Source organism: Mobula hypostoma, chromosome 1 (genome assembly GCF_963921235.1).
Source record: "Mobula hypostoma chromosome 1, sMobHyp1.1, whole genome shotgun sequence".
NCBI lineage: Eukaryota > Metazoa > Chordata > Chondrichthyes > Myliobatiformes > Myliobatidae > Mobula > Mobula hypostoma.
The window spans coordinates 253,660,366-253,675,112 of NC_086097.1; the positions used below are offsets into that span (position 1 = coordinate 253,660,366).

At 44.1% G+C, this 14,747-nt stretch overlaps 1 protein-coding gene across 1 annotated transcript in view; it reads left to right on the forward strand.

Moving 5' to 3' along the window:
* Window positions 1-11,999, forward strand: part of sdc2 (syndecan 2) — a 157,991-nt gene extending 145,992 nt beyond the window's left edge. Inside the window, exons 5-6 of the mRNA XM_063067371.1 lie at window positions 4,410-4,554; window positions 9,782-11,999. Coding sequence (XP_062923441.1) covers window positions 4,410-4,554; window positions 9,782-9,945 — 309 coding nt within the window. The 3' untranslated portion in view covers window positions 9,946-11,999. The remainder of the gene's footprint in view (window positions 1-4,409; window positions 4,555-9,781) is intronic.
* Window positions 12,000-14,747: the final 2,748 nt, after the last annotated feature.

The following is a 14,747-nucleotide window of genomic DNA, read 5'->3' on the forward strand; positions in this document are numbered from 1 at the left end:
ATAGCAGGGGTAAAAGGACCCTGATGGCAGTTATATACAGGCCTCCAAACAGCTGCAGTGATGTGGACTACAAATTACAACAGGAAATAGAAAAGGCTTGTCAGAAGGGCAGTGCTATGATAATTGTGGGGGATTTTAACATGCGAGTGGATTGGGAAAATCAGGTCGGCACTGGATCTCAAGAGAGAGAATTTGTATAATGTCTGTGAGATGGCTTTTTAGAACAGTTTGTTGTTGAGCCCACTAGGGGATCAGCTGTACTGGATTGGGTACTGTGTAATGAACCGGAGGTGATTAGAGAGATTGAGGTGAAGGAACCCTTAGGAGGCAGTGATCATAACATGATTGAGTTCACTGTGAAATTAGGAAAAGAGAAGCCGAAATCTGATGTGTCGGTGTTTCAGTGGAGTAAAGGAAACTACAGTGGCATGAGAGAGGAACTGGCCAAAGTTGACTGGAAAGAGACACTGGCGGGAAAGACGGCAGAGCAGCAGTGGCTGGAGTTTACGCGAGAAACGAGGAATGTGCAAGACAGGTATATTCCAAAAAAGAAGAAATTTTCGAGTGGAAAAAGGATGCAACCGTGGTTGACAAGAGAAGGCAAAGCCAAAGTTAAAGCTAAGGAGAGGGCATACAAGGAAGCAAAAATTAGTGGGAAGACAGAGGATTGGGAAGTCTTTAAAACCTTACAAAAGGAAACCAAGAAGGTCATTAAGAGAGAAAAGATTAACTATGAAAGGAAACTAGCAAATAATATCGAAGAGGATACTAAAAGCTTTTTCAAGTATATAAAGAGTAAAAGACAGATGAGAGTAGATATAGGACCGATAGAAAATGATACTGGAGAAATTGTAATGGGAGATGAGGAGATGGCAGAGGAACTGAACAAGTATTTTGCATCAGTCTTCACTGAGGAAGACATCAGCAGTATACCGGACACTCAAGGGTGGCAGGGAAGAGAAGTATGCGCGGTCACAATTACGACAGAGAAAGTACTCAGGAAGCTGAATAGGCTAAAGGTAGATAAATCTCCTGGACCAGATGGAATGCACCCTCGTGTTCTGAAGGAAGTAGCTGTGGAGATTGCGGAGGCATTAGTGATGATCTTTCAAAAGTCGATAGATTCTGGCATGGTTTCGGAGGACTGGAAGATTGCAAATGTCACTCCGCTATTTAAGAAGGGGGCAAGGAAGCAAAAAGGAAATTATAGACCTGCTAGCTTGATGTCGGTGGTTGGGAAGTTGTTGGAGTTGATTGTCAAGGATGAGGTTACAGAGTACCTGGAGGCATATGACAAGATAGGCAGAACTCAGCATGGATTCCTTAAAGGAAAATCCTGCCTGACAAACCTATTACAATTTTTTGAGGAAATTACCAGTAGGCTAGACAAGGGAGATGCAGTGGATGTTGTATATTTGGATTTTCAGAAGGCCTTTGACAAGGTGCCACACATGAGACTGTTTAACAAGATAAGAGCCCATGGAATTACAGGAAAGTTACATACGTGGATAGAGCGTTGGCTGATTGGCAGGAAACAGAGAGTGGGAATAAAGGGATCCTATTCTGGTTGGCTGCTGGTTACCGGTGGTGTTCCGCAGGGATTAGTGTTGGGGCCGCTTCTTTTTACATTGCACATCAACGATTTGGATTATGGAATAGATGGCTTTGTGGCTAAGTTTGCTGACGATACGAAGATAGGTGGAGGGGCCGGTAGTGCTGAGGAAACAGAGAGTCTGCAGAGAGACTTGGATAGATTGGAAGAATGGGCAGAGAAGTGGCAAATGAAGTACAATGTTGGAAAGTGTATGGTTATGCACTTTGGCAGAAAAAATAAACAGGCAGACTATTATTTAAATGGGGAAAGAATTCAAAGTTCTGAGATGCAACGGGACTTGGGAGTCCTCGTACAGGATTCCCTTAAAGTTAACCTCCAGGTTGAGTCAGTAGTGAAGAAGGCGAATGCAATGTTGGCATTCATTTCTAGAGGAATAGAGTACAGGAGCAGGGATGTGATGTTGAGGCTCTATAAGGCACTGGTGAGACCTCACTTGGAGTACTGTGGGCAGTTTTGGTCTCCTTATTTAAGAAAGGATGTGCTGTCGTTGGAGAGGGTACAGAGAAGATTCACTAGAATGATTCCGGGAATGAGAGGGTTAACATATGAGGAACGTTTGTCCGCTCTTGGACTGTATTCCTTGGAGTTTAGAAGAATGAGGGGAGACCTCATAGAAACATTTCGAATGTTGAAAGACATGGACAGAGTGGATGTGGTAAAGTTGTTTCCCATGATGGGGGGGCCTAGTACAAGAGGGCATGACTTAAGGATTGAAGGGCGCCCTTTCAGAACAGAAATGCGAAAAAAAATTTTTAGTCAGAGGGCGGTGAATCTATGGAATTTGTTGCCACAGGCTGCAGTGGAGGCCAAGTCATTGGGTGTCTTTAAGGCAGAGATTGATAGGTATCTGAGTAGCCAGGGCATCAAAGGTTATGGTGAGAAGGTGGGGCAGTGGGACTAAATAGGAGAAAATGGATCAGCTCATGATAAAATGGCGGAGCAGACTCGATGGGCCGAATGGCCTACTTCTGCTCCTTTGTCTTATGGTCTAACTACTGAGGTTAGACTAACAAGCCTGTAATTTCCTTTCTTTTGCCTTCCTCCCATTTTAAGAAGGAAGGAATATAGTGGGGTGATATTTACAATTCCAGTCCCCTGGGACCATGCCAAAATCAAGTGATTCCTGAAAGATCATGACCAATGCATCAGTTATCTCTTCAGCAACCTCTCTCAGGACTCCGGGATGTAGTCCATCTGGTCCAGGTGACTTATCCACCTTAAGACCTTACAGTTTGCCTTGCACTTTTTCCTTCATTATAGCAATGGCACTCGCTCCTACACTCTGACACCCAAGGACCTCTGGCACAGTGCCAGTGTCTTCCACAGTGAAGACAGATGCAAAGTACCCATTAAGTTCATCTGCCATTTCTTGGTCCCCATTACTACCTCACCAGCATAATTTTCCAATGGACCAGTATCAACTCTCATCACCCTTTTACTCTTTACATAACTGAAAAATTTTTTGTATCCTGCTTTATATTATCAGCTAGTTTGTCCTCATATTTCATGTTTTCCCTTCTTATAGCTTTTTCAGTTGCCTTTTTTTATAGATTTTAAAAGCTTCCCAATCATCCTACATCCCACTCACCTTTGCTACCTTATGTGTCCTTTCCTTGGCTTTTATGCAGTTCCTAACTTCCCTTGTCAGCCATGGTTGCCGACCCCTGCCATTTGAAAACTTCTTCCTCTGTGGGACATATTTATCCTGCACCTTGTGAACTATTCCCCGAAACTTCAGCCATCTCTGCTCTGCTGTCACCCCACCAGTACCCTTCTCCAATCCACCTGGGCAACCTCCTCTCTCATGCCTCTGTAATTCCCTTTATCCCATTACATGTGACTTGTGCTTCTCCCTCTCAAATTTCAGTAAGGACCCTCATCACCCAGGGCATGCCCTCTTCTCATTGCTACCATCAAGAGGAGGTACAGGAGCCTGAAGAATCACACTGAACGATTCAAGAACGGTTTCCACCCCTCCGCCATCAGACTCTGAATGAGCCCATGTACATTACTTCATTTCTTTCTCTTCTTTTTTGCACTTAATTATTTTTTATACCATCTTGGTGTAATTTATAGTATATCTTACTGTAATTTACACTCTTTACACGTTTTGCAACATACAGCTGCTGCATAAGAATAAATTTCATTACATATGCCAGTGATATTAAACCTGATTCTGAAAGATGCCGGTCAGATTGAAAGAGATCAGAGAAAAGCTACAAGGATGTTGCCAGGTCTTGAAGACTTGTGTTATTAGGAAAAGTTGAATAGTTCGGACTTTAGTCCCTGGAGCTTCGCAGAATGAGGGAGATTTGATAGAGATATACAAGATTAGGAGGGGTATAAGGTAGGGTAAATGCAAGCGAGCTTTTTCTCCTGAGGTCGGGTGGGACTACAACCAGAGGTCATGGGTTAAAGGTGAAAGGTGAAATGAGGGTGGTGAGAGTGTGAAATGACTGCCAGCGGTGGGTGTGGGTTTGGTTTCAATGTTTTAAAGCAGTTTGGATAAGTATTTGGTTGGGAGGGGTATGGAGGTTGATGATACAAATGCAGGTTGGTGGGACTAATCAGAACAGACTAGATGGGCTGAAGGGACTTTCTGTGCTGTGGTGCTGTATGACTAATGACTTTGAATTCTCTTGGTCCCCTCCCCACTTGTACAATATTTACAGAGAACCATTGTGCAAAGTGACGGATTATTTTACCAAGGCTTAATTCAAGCAAGTAGATTTTAAATTGCTTTGTTTCCTGTAAATCCCACTTCCGAATTTCTTTTTGATTTGTGTAATTGCAGACGACTGTAGCCACCATGGTTAAAGAGGAGACAAAGAAAGGAGATGACTTTGTTATTGAAAAGCCAACGATGAATACCGATGGCAATGATGTCTCTGCAGAAAAACATGCAGAAAGTCTTTTCCAGAGAACAGAAGTGCTTGCAGGTGAGTGGGAGCTTTGATTTAACCTGCACAGGTGAGTGGAGGGCAGAAACTGTGGCTCCTTTATTCAACAAGGACTGAGGGAATAAGATCGATTATTTATTTTTATCTTTTATTACTTAGACCAGATTGTGGGGTGGGGATACATCTCTACCAAAGAAGGTGCCAGCCTGCAGGTCACTCCTGGGTAAGGCATAGCACCTGCGTAGCCCCCCTGATCAGGCTCACGTGAAGCCTTGCGAGCAGAAACTGAGAACCAGGATGCTTTCTTTCTTTAAAGATCCATTCTGACTGAATTAATAGTTTGACACGAACTAGATGCATGGAAAAGCCTGCTGTTATACTGTAGTGTTCTATGACTCTGTCAGCTGATCTAATTTTTCAGAGTTAAGAATGCACTCTGTGGCCGCTTTATTATGTCCACCTGTACACCTGCTCGTTAATGCAAATATCCAGTCAGCCAATCACGTGGCAGCAGCTCAATGCTTAAAAGCATGTAGAAATGGTCAAGAGGTTCAGTTGTTGTTCAGACCAAACATCAGAATGGGGAAGAAATGTGATCTAAGTGACTTTGACTATGGAGTGATTGTTGGTGCCAGACAGGGTGGTTTGAGTTTCTCAGAATCTGCCGATCTCCTGGGATTTTCACACACAACCATCTCTAGAGTTTACAGAGAATGGTGCAAAAAACAAAAAAAAATCCAGTAAGCAGCAGTTCTGTGGGTGAAAACTCCTCATAATGAGAGAGGTCAGAGGAGAACGGCCAGACTGAGAGAGGTGAGGGGAGAGTGGCCAGACTGAGAGAGGTCAGGGAGAATGGCCAGACTGAGGGGGGTCAGAGGAGAATGGCCAGACTGAGAGAGGTGAGGGGAGAGTGGCCAGACAGAGACGTGAGGGGAGAATGGCCAGACTGAGAGAGGTGAGGGGAGAGTGGGCGGACCGAGAGAGGTCAGGGGAGAACGGCCAGACTGAGAGAGGTCAGGGGAGAACGGCCAGACTGAGAGAGGTCAGGGGAGAGTGGCCGGACTGAGAGAGGTCAGGGGAGAGTAGCCAGACTGAGAGAGGTCAGAGGAGAACAGCCAGACTGAGAGAGGTCAGGGGAGAATGGCCAGACCGAGAGAGGTCAGGGGAGAGTGGCCAGACTGAGAGAGGTCAGGGGAGAATGGCCAGACCGAGAGAGGTCAGGGGAGAGTGGCCAGACCGAGAGAGGTCAGGGGAGAATGGCCAGACCGAGAGAGGTCAGGGGAGAGTGGCCAGACCGAGAGAGGTCAGGGGAGAGTGGCCAGACTGAGAGAGGTCAGGGGAGAATGGCCAGACCGAGAGAGGTCAGAGGAGAGTGGCCAGACTGAGGGGTGTCAGAGGAGAATGGCCAGACTGAGAGAGGTCAGGGGAGAATGGCCAGACTGAGGGGGGGGTCGGGGAGAGGGGCCAGACTGAGAGAGGTCACGGAGAATGACCAGACTGAGAGAGGTCAGGGGAGAGGGGCCAGACTGACAGGAAGGCAACGGTAGCTCAAATAATCACGTGTTGCAACAGTGGCGGCAGAAGAGCATCTCTGAACCTACAACATGTCGATCCTTGAACTGGACAGGCTGCAGCAGAAGACTGTGAACATACACTCAGTAGCCACTTATTAGTTACAGGTGGTGTCTAGTAAAATGGCCACTGTGTGAATGTATTAATGGAGGGAGTGTAGTTGACTGTGGACTACAGGGAGCTCAGCAAGAACTTTGACACATTACCGTGTGCTGGTGTGCTGGGTTGGGGGCTGACCTCGCCCATCGGTGTGCCCTCCACTGATCGCTCGGTGAAGATGAGTTGCATTGTGTTTGCCTGTAGCTGCACTAGAGCCTGATGAGGAACAGCTTTGGGCTGGTCCTTACACTACAGGTGACCTGGGTTCAATTCCTACCGCTGCCGTTAAGGAGTTTGTACGTTCTCTCTGTGACCGCGTGGCTTTCCTCTGGGTGCTCCAGTTTCCTCCCACAGTCCAAAGACGTACCGGTTGGTAGGTTAATTGTTCATTGTAAATTGTCCTGTGATTAGGCCTTTTCTGCAGTCTTAGAAACATAGAAAACCTACAACACAATACCGGCCCTTCGGCCCACAAAGTTGTGCCGAACATGTCCCTAGGCTTACCCATAGCTCCATGTACCTATCCAGGAGTCTCTTAAAAGATCCTATCGTATCCGCCTCCACCACCGTTGCTGGCAGCCCATTCCACGCACTCATCACTCTCTGAGTAAAAAAACTTACCCCTGACATCTCCTCTGTACCTACTCCCCAGCACCTTAAACCTGTGTCCTCTTGTGACACCATTTCAGCCCTGGGAAAAAGCCTCTGACTATCCACACGATCAATGCCTCTCATCATCTTATACACCTCTATCAGGCCACCTCTCATCCTCCATCGCCCCAAGGAGAAAGGGCCGAGTTCACTCAACCTGTTTTCATAAGGCATGCTCCCCAATCCAGGCATCATCCTTGTAAATCTCCTCTGCACCCTTTCTATGGCTTCCACATCCTTCCTGTAGTGAGGTGACCAGAACTGAGCACAGTACTCCAAGTGGGATCTGACCAGGGTCCTATATAGCTGCAACATTACCTCTCGGCTCCTAAATTCAATTCCACAATTGATGAAGGCCAATACACTGTATGCTTTCTTAACCACAGAGTCAACCTGTGCAGCTGCTTTGAGTGTCCTGTGGACTCAGACCCCAAGATCCCTCTGATCCTCCACGCTGCAAAGAGTCTTACCATTAATACTATATTCTGCCGTCATCTTTGACCTACCAAAGTGAACCACTTCACACTTATCTGGGTTGAACTCCATCTGCCACTTCTCAGCCCAGTTTTGCATCCTATCAATGTCCCATTGTAACCTCTGACAGCCCTCCACACCATCCACAACACCCCCAACCTTTGTGTCATCAGCAAACTTACTAACCCATCCCTCCACTTCCTCATCCAGGCCATTTATAAAAATCACAAAGAGTAAGGGTCCCAGAACAGATCCCTGAGGCACACCACTGGTCTCCGACCTCCATGCAGAATATGACCCATCTACAACCACTCTTTGCCTTCTGTGGGCAAGTCAGTTCTGGATCCACAAAGCAATGTCCCCTTGGATCCCATGACTCCTTACTTTCTCAATAAGCCTGGCATGGGGTACATTGTCAAATGCCTTGCTGAAATCCATATACACTACATCTACTGCTCTACCTTCATCAATGTGTTTAGTCACATCCTCAAAAAGTTCAATTAGGCTTGTGAGGCATGACCTGCTCTTGACAAAGCCATGCTGACTATTCCTAATCATATTATAGATCTCTGATCTGGGCTGATATTTACGTGCCAGGCAGCAGCTAAATAATTAGCTTGTTTATTTTGGCTTTTTTCTTAAAGATGTGCTGGGTGCGTTCCAGCCACCGCTGCACCACTGCATTCTTCGCAGCCCGGAGGTTGAGGACCACTGCCTTTATCTATCCTACTTGTAATCTCCTCAAAGAAGTCCAATAGGTTTGTTAGGCAAGAGTTTCCCCTGAGGAAACCATATGACTTTGTCCTATCTTGTTTTGTGTCACCAAGTACTCCATAACCTCATCCTTAACATCTAACATCTTCCCAGCCACTGAGGTCAGGCTAACTGGTTTATAATTTCCTTTCTCCTGCTTTCCCCCTTTGTTAAAGAGTGGAGTGATATTTGCAATTTCCCAGTCCTTTGGCACCATGCCAGAGTCCAACGATTTTTGAAAGATTATTACTGATGCCTCCATAATCTCTCCCACTACCTCTTTCAGAACCCTACTGTGTAGTTCATCTGGTCTGGTTGACTTATGTACCTTTAGATCCTTCAGCTTTCTGGGCACCTTCTTTCTTAAAATAGTAACTGCACTCACTTCTCTTCTGTCACACCCTTCAATGTCTGGCACACTGCTAATGTCTTCCACAGTGAAGACTGGTGCAAAATACTCATTAATGTATATGCCATCTCCTTGTCCCCTGTTATTAATTTCAAGCGGTCCTACATCCACTCTCATCTCTCTTTTATGTTTTACGTGCTTGATACTGTTTGCTAGCTTGTTTTTGTATTTCATCTTTTCCCTCCTAAAGATTCTTTTAGTTGCTCTCTGTTGGTTTTTAAAGGCTTCCCAATGCTCTATCTTCCTGCTAATTTTTGCTTTGTTTTATGCCTTCTCTTTTGCTTTTACATTAGCTTTGATTTCCCTTGTCAGCCATAGTTGTGCTATTTTGCAATTTGAACATTTTTTTTTAATATATCCTGCAGTTTCCTCATTTTTCCCAGAAACTCACACCATTGCTGCTCTGCTGTCATCCCTGTCAGCATCTCCTTCCAATTTACTTTGTCCAACTCCTCTCTCTCATACCACTATAATTTCCTTTGCTCTACTGAAATACTGCTACGTAAGACTACTTTCTCCCTGTCAAATTTCAGGTTGAATTGCATTCTGGGAATGAAAGGGTTAACATATGCAAAGTGTTTGGCAGCTTTGGGCCTGTACTCATCTCAGTGGAATTTAGAAGAATGTGTGAGGATCTAATTGAAATCGACCGAATTTTGAAAGGACTAGATAGGGTGGATGTGGGGAGGATGTTTCCTATGGTGGGGGTATCCAGAACTAGAGGGCACAGCCTCAAAATTGAGGGGCAACATTTTAGAACAGAAGTAAGGAGGGATTTTTTTAAGCTAAAGAGTGGTGAATCTGTGGAATGCTTTGCCACAGATTGTGGCGGAGGTGAAATCCGTGAGTATGTTTAAGATGGAAGTTTATAGATTCCTGATTGGTCAGGACATCAAGGGATATGGTGAGAGAGCAGGTGTATGGGGTTGAATGGGATCTGGGATCAGCCATGATGAAATGGTGACTGGACTTGATGGGCTGAATGGCCTAATTCTGTTTGTTTGTCTTGTGGTCTTATGGTCTTAATGCTGGGAGCAAATTGGAGGATTACTGGGTGGCGTGGCTTGAGGGCCGGGAGGCTTGTTCTCAATAAATAGAGAAATTTTTTTTCTGTGATTGTACTTTTTTCTGCTATTGTAATTATACGTGCTGCATGTGCTCTGTGTGACTGTTGGTTCTGTGCTTTGCACCTTGGTCCCGAGGGACACTGATTTGTTTAGCTGTATGGTTGAACGAACTTGAACTCAAGTGCAGTTAATTGTCTGTTTCTGCAAAGATTTTCACACTGCTGTACTCTCTTTCTTGTAGCGGTCATTGCTGGAGGTGTCATTGGCTTTTTGTTTGCCATCTTCCTCATCTTGTTGCTGGTATACCGCATGAGGAAGAAGGACGAAGGTAGTTATGACCTTGGAGAAAGAAAACCACCCACTGCAGCCTATCAAAAGGCACCAACCAAGGAATTTTATGCATAAGCCTTCAAAGGGTCTCTATTTGTGAGATCACTGAACTGTATTAATTAAAGCTTTTTGCATAGAGATAATGAACACCTTTTCTTAACGAAAAGTCGTGCAGACTTTCCTATAACAAGCCCTGTTATATTTAAAACATTCTCCTGTATTCTTTTAAAACAAAATGCCATCCAATCTATTCTTAACGCTTAAGATTTTGACGGTGAATCGTGGCTTAGCGTCCACTCACTGGGTTTGAAGAAATAAATATTAAAAAACATCTGCAAACAGAATGAAAAGTATGAAAGATACTTCTGTTTTCTTACGTTTTCTATCAGAGTTCTTTAATTTAGTCCTAATGCATCTAAAATTGATCTTGCAGGTAAAAATGATCCTTAATTTATCTTTTTCTGATCTGTTAAAATGCCTTTCTAAAGTTTTCATGGTGCAATGTGTCTTCAAATAATACAAATATGTGTAAATGTAATTTCTGCTACAGGAACTATATTTACAGGGATCTCTACTTTGTATCGAATAGTAGTATTATGAGGTTTATTTTAAACTGTGCTTGATAAGCATCTAGCAAATGAATATCCTGGAAAACAGAGTACACAATTTATTTTTGGCAACCTTCTGTAAAATTGTGCCCGTGTGTGATAGCAGATCTCCTGTATATAAGATCTGATATAAACCTGAACAGATCCAAAGACTAGTGACTTCAGCTGCAATATATGACTGCAACCACAGATGTATGTTAACTTTATCTTGGTACAGTGTATTCCGGTTAATTGGGACACGTTGGGACCAGTACATTTTGTTCAAATTAAGTGTCTGCCCCAGTTAGCTGAAGTTTCATGGAAATAGTTTAAAAATGTATCAAAAAAGAGACATACTGAGTAGCAAGTTATGTACTTAAATGAAACACAGAACAAATTCAAACACTACCAATACTACTACATTATGATAAAACTGTGTATTAGTTCGTAATGGTTTTCGACGGAGGATTTCATCTAGGGTACACTGCTGTGTTCTTTTGATTGGCTGTAAATGAACTAGATCAGTACAGACAGCTAGTAACACGCAAAAAATGCTGGAGGAACTCAGCGAATCAGGCAGCATCTCTGGAAAAAAGTAGAGTTGATGTTTCGGGCCGATACCCTTTGGCAGGTCTTTGGTGTAGATAATGGACAGCCTTCATCTATTGCTTTCAAAACCGTCGACTCTACTTTTTTCCCTTGATTTCATTTAAATACATAACCTGCTACTCAATTTGTCTCTTTTTAAGTATATTTTTAAACTATTTCCATGAAACTTCGGCTAAAAAGAAAACTTTGCTTTCAATGTTTGCATCCACCAAATCTTCATTTTCATTCTAACATTCAAGATGATTGTTGAAACTCTGTAGTCCTTGTTGAACTAGTGAAATTGTTTCATTTCAACTCCCGGCTCTTTCTGGCATCTCCAGATCTGAATGCTTGAAACTGCAGTGAGCAAAACAGTTTTGTATTGTCTTACTGCTTATTTCTTGACAACTATCAGTGACCAAAATCACTAGTTCTTGAACACAGACACATGCAACTGAGGTTATTTAAAAACTGTTCACTCTAAACATGGTGCAGTGTCACACACAACTAAAGCTTGTGGAAACTGTTTGACATGAGTTTCCTGTCTCAATTAAGCAGCATAGTGTCCCAGATAACGAAGGCAATCCCAGCAATTTCCACAATTAGTTTTTGTTCTTTAAGAGTTGATCCAAGTAAGTGGCTGTCCCAATTAACCGATGGCCCAATTAAGCGCAATCCACTGTATTAATTTCTTTTTTAATTTGCTAGGAAATGACAGTTTTGGACTAGGACATTTCAAACCAAGAGGTACAGGTTTTCATGAGCCTATTAAGTGCCTGCCCGTTCTCTGGTTCCTTCACTGCCGTCCTGCTGATTTTTCATTGTGGTTGATATGGTAATTTGTAAGGTCAGTTAATTTAAGTGCTATGGTTTTTACTGTTTAACAGACATGTTTTAATTGGAAATGGGGAACATAAACTACTGAATAAATTATGTAGCCCATTGATGAATTATCACTGCCTCATTATGTGTCTTTTGCACAGCTCTTGTTAATGCGCCAGATTGGTTCATTGTATTTGTGGATAATTTTGAGGTGATTCAAAGTTGAAAGTACATATACGTCTATTTATACAAACATTTTCTTGTGGGCATACTCAGTAAATCTAACACAGTAGAATCAATGAAAGACTGCACCCAACAGTACAAACAATCAATGTGAAACAGAGACAGAGAAAATTAATCAATTAATGTTGAATATTGAGAACATAAGATGAAGAATCCTTGAAAGTGACTCCATATGTTGTGAGAACATTCAATGATGGGGCAAGTGAGGTTGAGTGAAGTTATCCCCTTTGGTTCAGGAGCCTGATGTTTGAGGGGTAATAACCGTTCCTGTGCCTGGTGGTGAGAGTCCTGAGGCTCCTGTACCTCCTTCCTGATGGCGGCAGTGATAAGAGAGCATGACCTGTGTGGTGTGGGGGAGGTCACTGATGAAGGGTGATGCTTTTCTTCGCGAATACTCCGTGCTCCGTGTAGGTGTAGATCTTCTTCTCAATCCCTTCACCCCTACTGGGGCATAGGCTGTTGATAATAACCCTGATTTGAATTCTGAGCAGTATGATGCTAGCACTGTAATATCTGGGGACAAGCAAGAAGCTTTGGATGGGATAAATATGCTTAAAAAAAGGGAAAAAAATCAGACCTTTGAAATCACTAAGCCCAAACAGGACATCTGTGGCTGTTAAAGAACACATGGAAGGAACTGCAGAGACTCGAAGCACATTTCTTAAAGGTCTCCAGCTTCAGGATTGGTGTCTCAGGACTGGAGAAGTGTGTGCTGTACATACTCAAAGTTCAAAGCAAATTGATTATCAAAGTGCATATACAACCCTGAGATTCACTTTCTTGCGGGCATTCACAGTAAAGGCAAAGAAACACAATAGAATCAGTGAAAAATCACACACATCAAAGATGCACAACTAAACAACATGCAAAAGACAACAAACCATGCAACAAAAAAAAGGATAATAATAAATAAATAACAATAAATATTGAGAGCATTGAGATGTAGAGTCGTTAAGAGTGAGTCCATAGATTGTGGAATCGGTTCACGATATTGAGGTGAGTGAAGTTATCCCCACTGGTTCAAGAGCCTAATGGTTGAGGGGTAATAACTGTTCCTGGACCTGGTGATGTGGGTCCTGACGCTCCCGTACCTTCTTCCTGATGGCAGCGACGAGAAGAGGGCATGGCCTGGGTTTATTTGGGTCCTTCATGGATGCTGCTTTCCTGTGTAGATGGGCTCAATGGTGGGGAGGGCTTTACCTGTGGGATTTTCCATTGCCGGACACTGGTGTTTCAGTGCCAGGGTGAGATGCAGCCAGTCAATATACTCTGCGCCACACATCCATAGAGGTAACTTATTGGAGGAAATTATAGGTGTTATGACATGCACCTGACCATGCCAGCTTCTGGGTTTAGTCATTGACTCTCTGGAATATGGATAGCTGCTGCAACCCCTTGAAAGATCCAGGCCCGCCCCGCTAATTGGCGCCAGGATTTTAATATTTAAAAAACACCTGAACTGAGATTTGGTGCTCAGTCATCAGCTCAACTTTGTATGCCCCTGTACCAAAAAGATGAAGGTAACATGCCTGAACGACTGGCGTCCTGTCAAACTCAGCTCAATAACAAGCAAATGCTTTGAAAGGCTGGTCAAGGGCTACATCTGCAGCTTGTTACCACCCACACTGGACCGCCTACAATTCACCTACCAACACAACCGATCAACAGATGACGCAATAGCCACAGCTCTGCATACCGTCCTTACATACCTGGAGAAGAAAGATGCTTATGTGAGAATGCTGTTCTTGGACTACAGTTCAGCATTCGACACCATAATTCCATCCAGGCTCGACAAGAAGCTCAGAGACCTTGGCCTTGACCCTGCCTTGTGCAGCTGGATACTGGACTTCCTGTCAGATCGCCAGCAGGTGGTAAGAGTGGGCTCCCTCACCTCCAATCCTCTGACTCTCAATACAGGAGCCCCTCGGCTGCGTACTGAGTCCCTTCCTTTTCTCCATGTGACTGTATCGCCACCCACACCTCTAATCTGCTAATTAAATTTGCCGACGACACTACATTGATTGGCCTAATCTCAAACAATAACGAGCTGGCCTACAGGGAAGAAGTCATCTCTCTGACACAGTGGTGTCAAGAAAACAACCTCTCCCTCAATGTCGCAAAAACAGAGGAGCTGGTTGTGGATTACAAGAGGAATGGAGACGGGCTAACCCCTATTGACATCAATGGATCTGGGGTTGAGAGGGTAAACAGCTTGAAGTTCCTCAGCATCCACATCACCGAGGACCTCACGTGGTCTGTACACACCAACTGTGTGGTGAAAAAGGCAAGAAGGTTGGTATGGGCTCCCAGATCCTAAGAACTTTATACAGGGGCACAATTGAGAGCATCCTGACTGGCTGCATCACTGCCTGGTATGGGAACCGTACTTCCCTCAATCACAGGATCCTGCAGAGAGTGGTGCGGACAGCCCAGCGCATCTGTAGATGTGAACTTCCCACTATTCAGGACATTTACAAAGACAGGTGTGTAAAAAGGGCCCGTAGGATCATTGGGGACCCGAGTCACCTCAACCACAATCTATTCCAGCTGCTACCATCTGGGAAACGGTACCGCAGCATAAAAGCCAGGACCAACAGGCTCCAGGACAGCTTCTTCCACCAGGCCATCAGACTGATT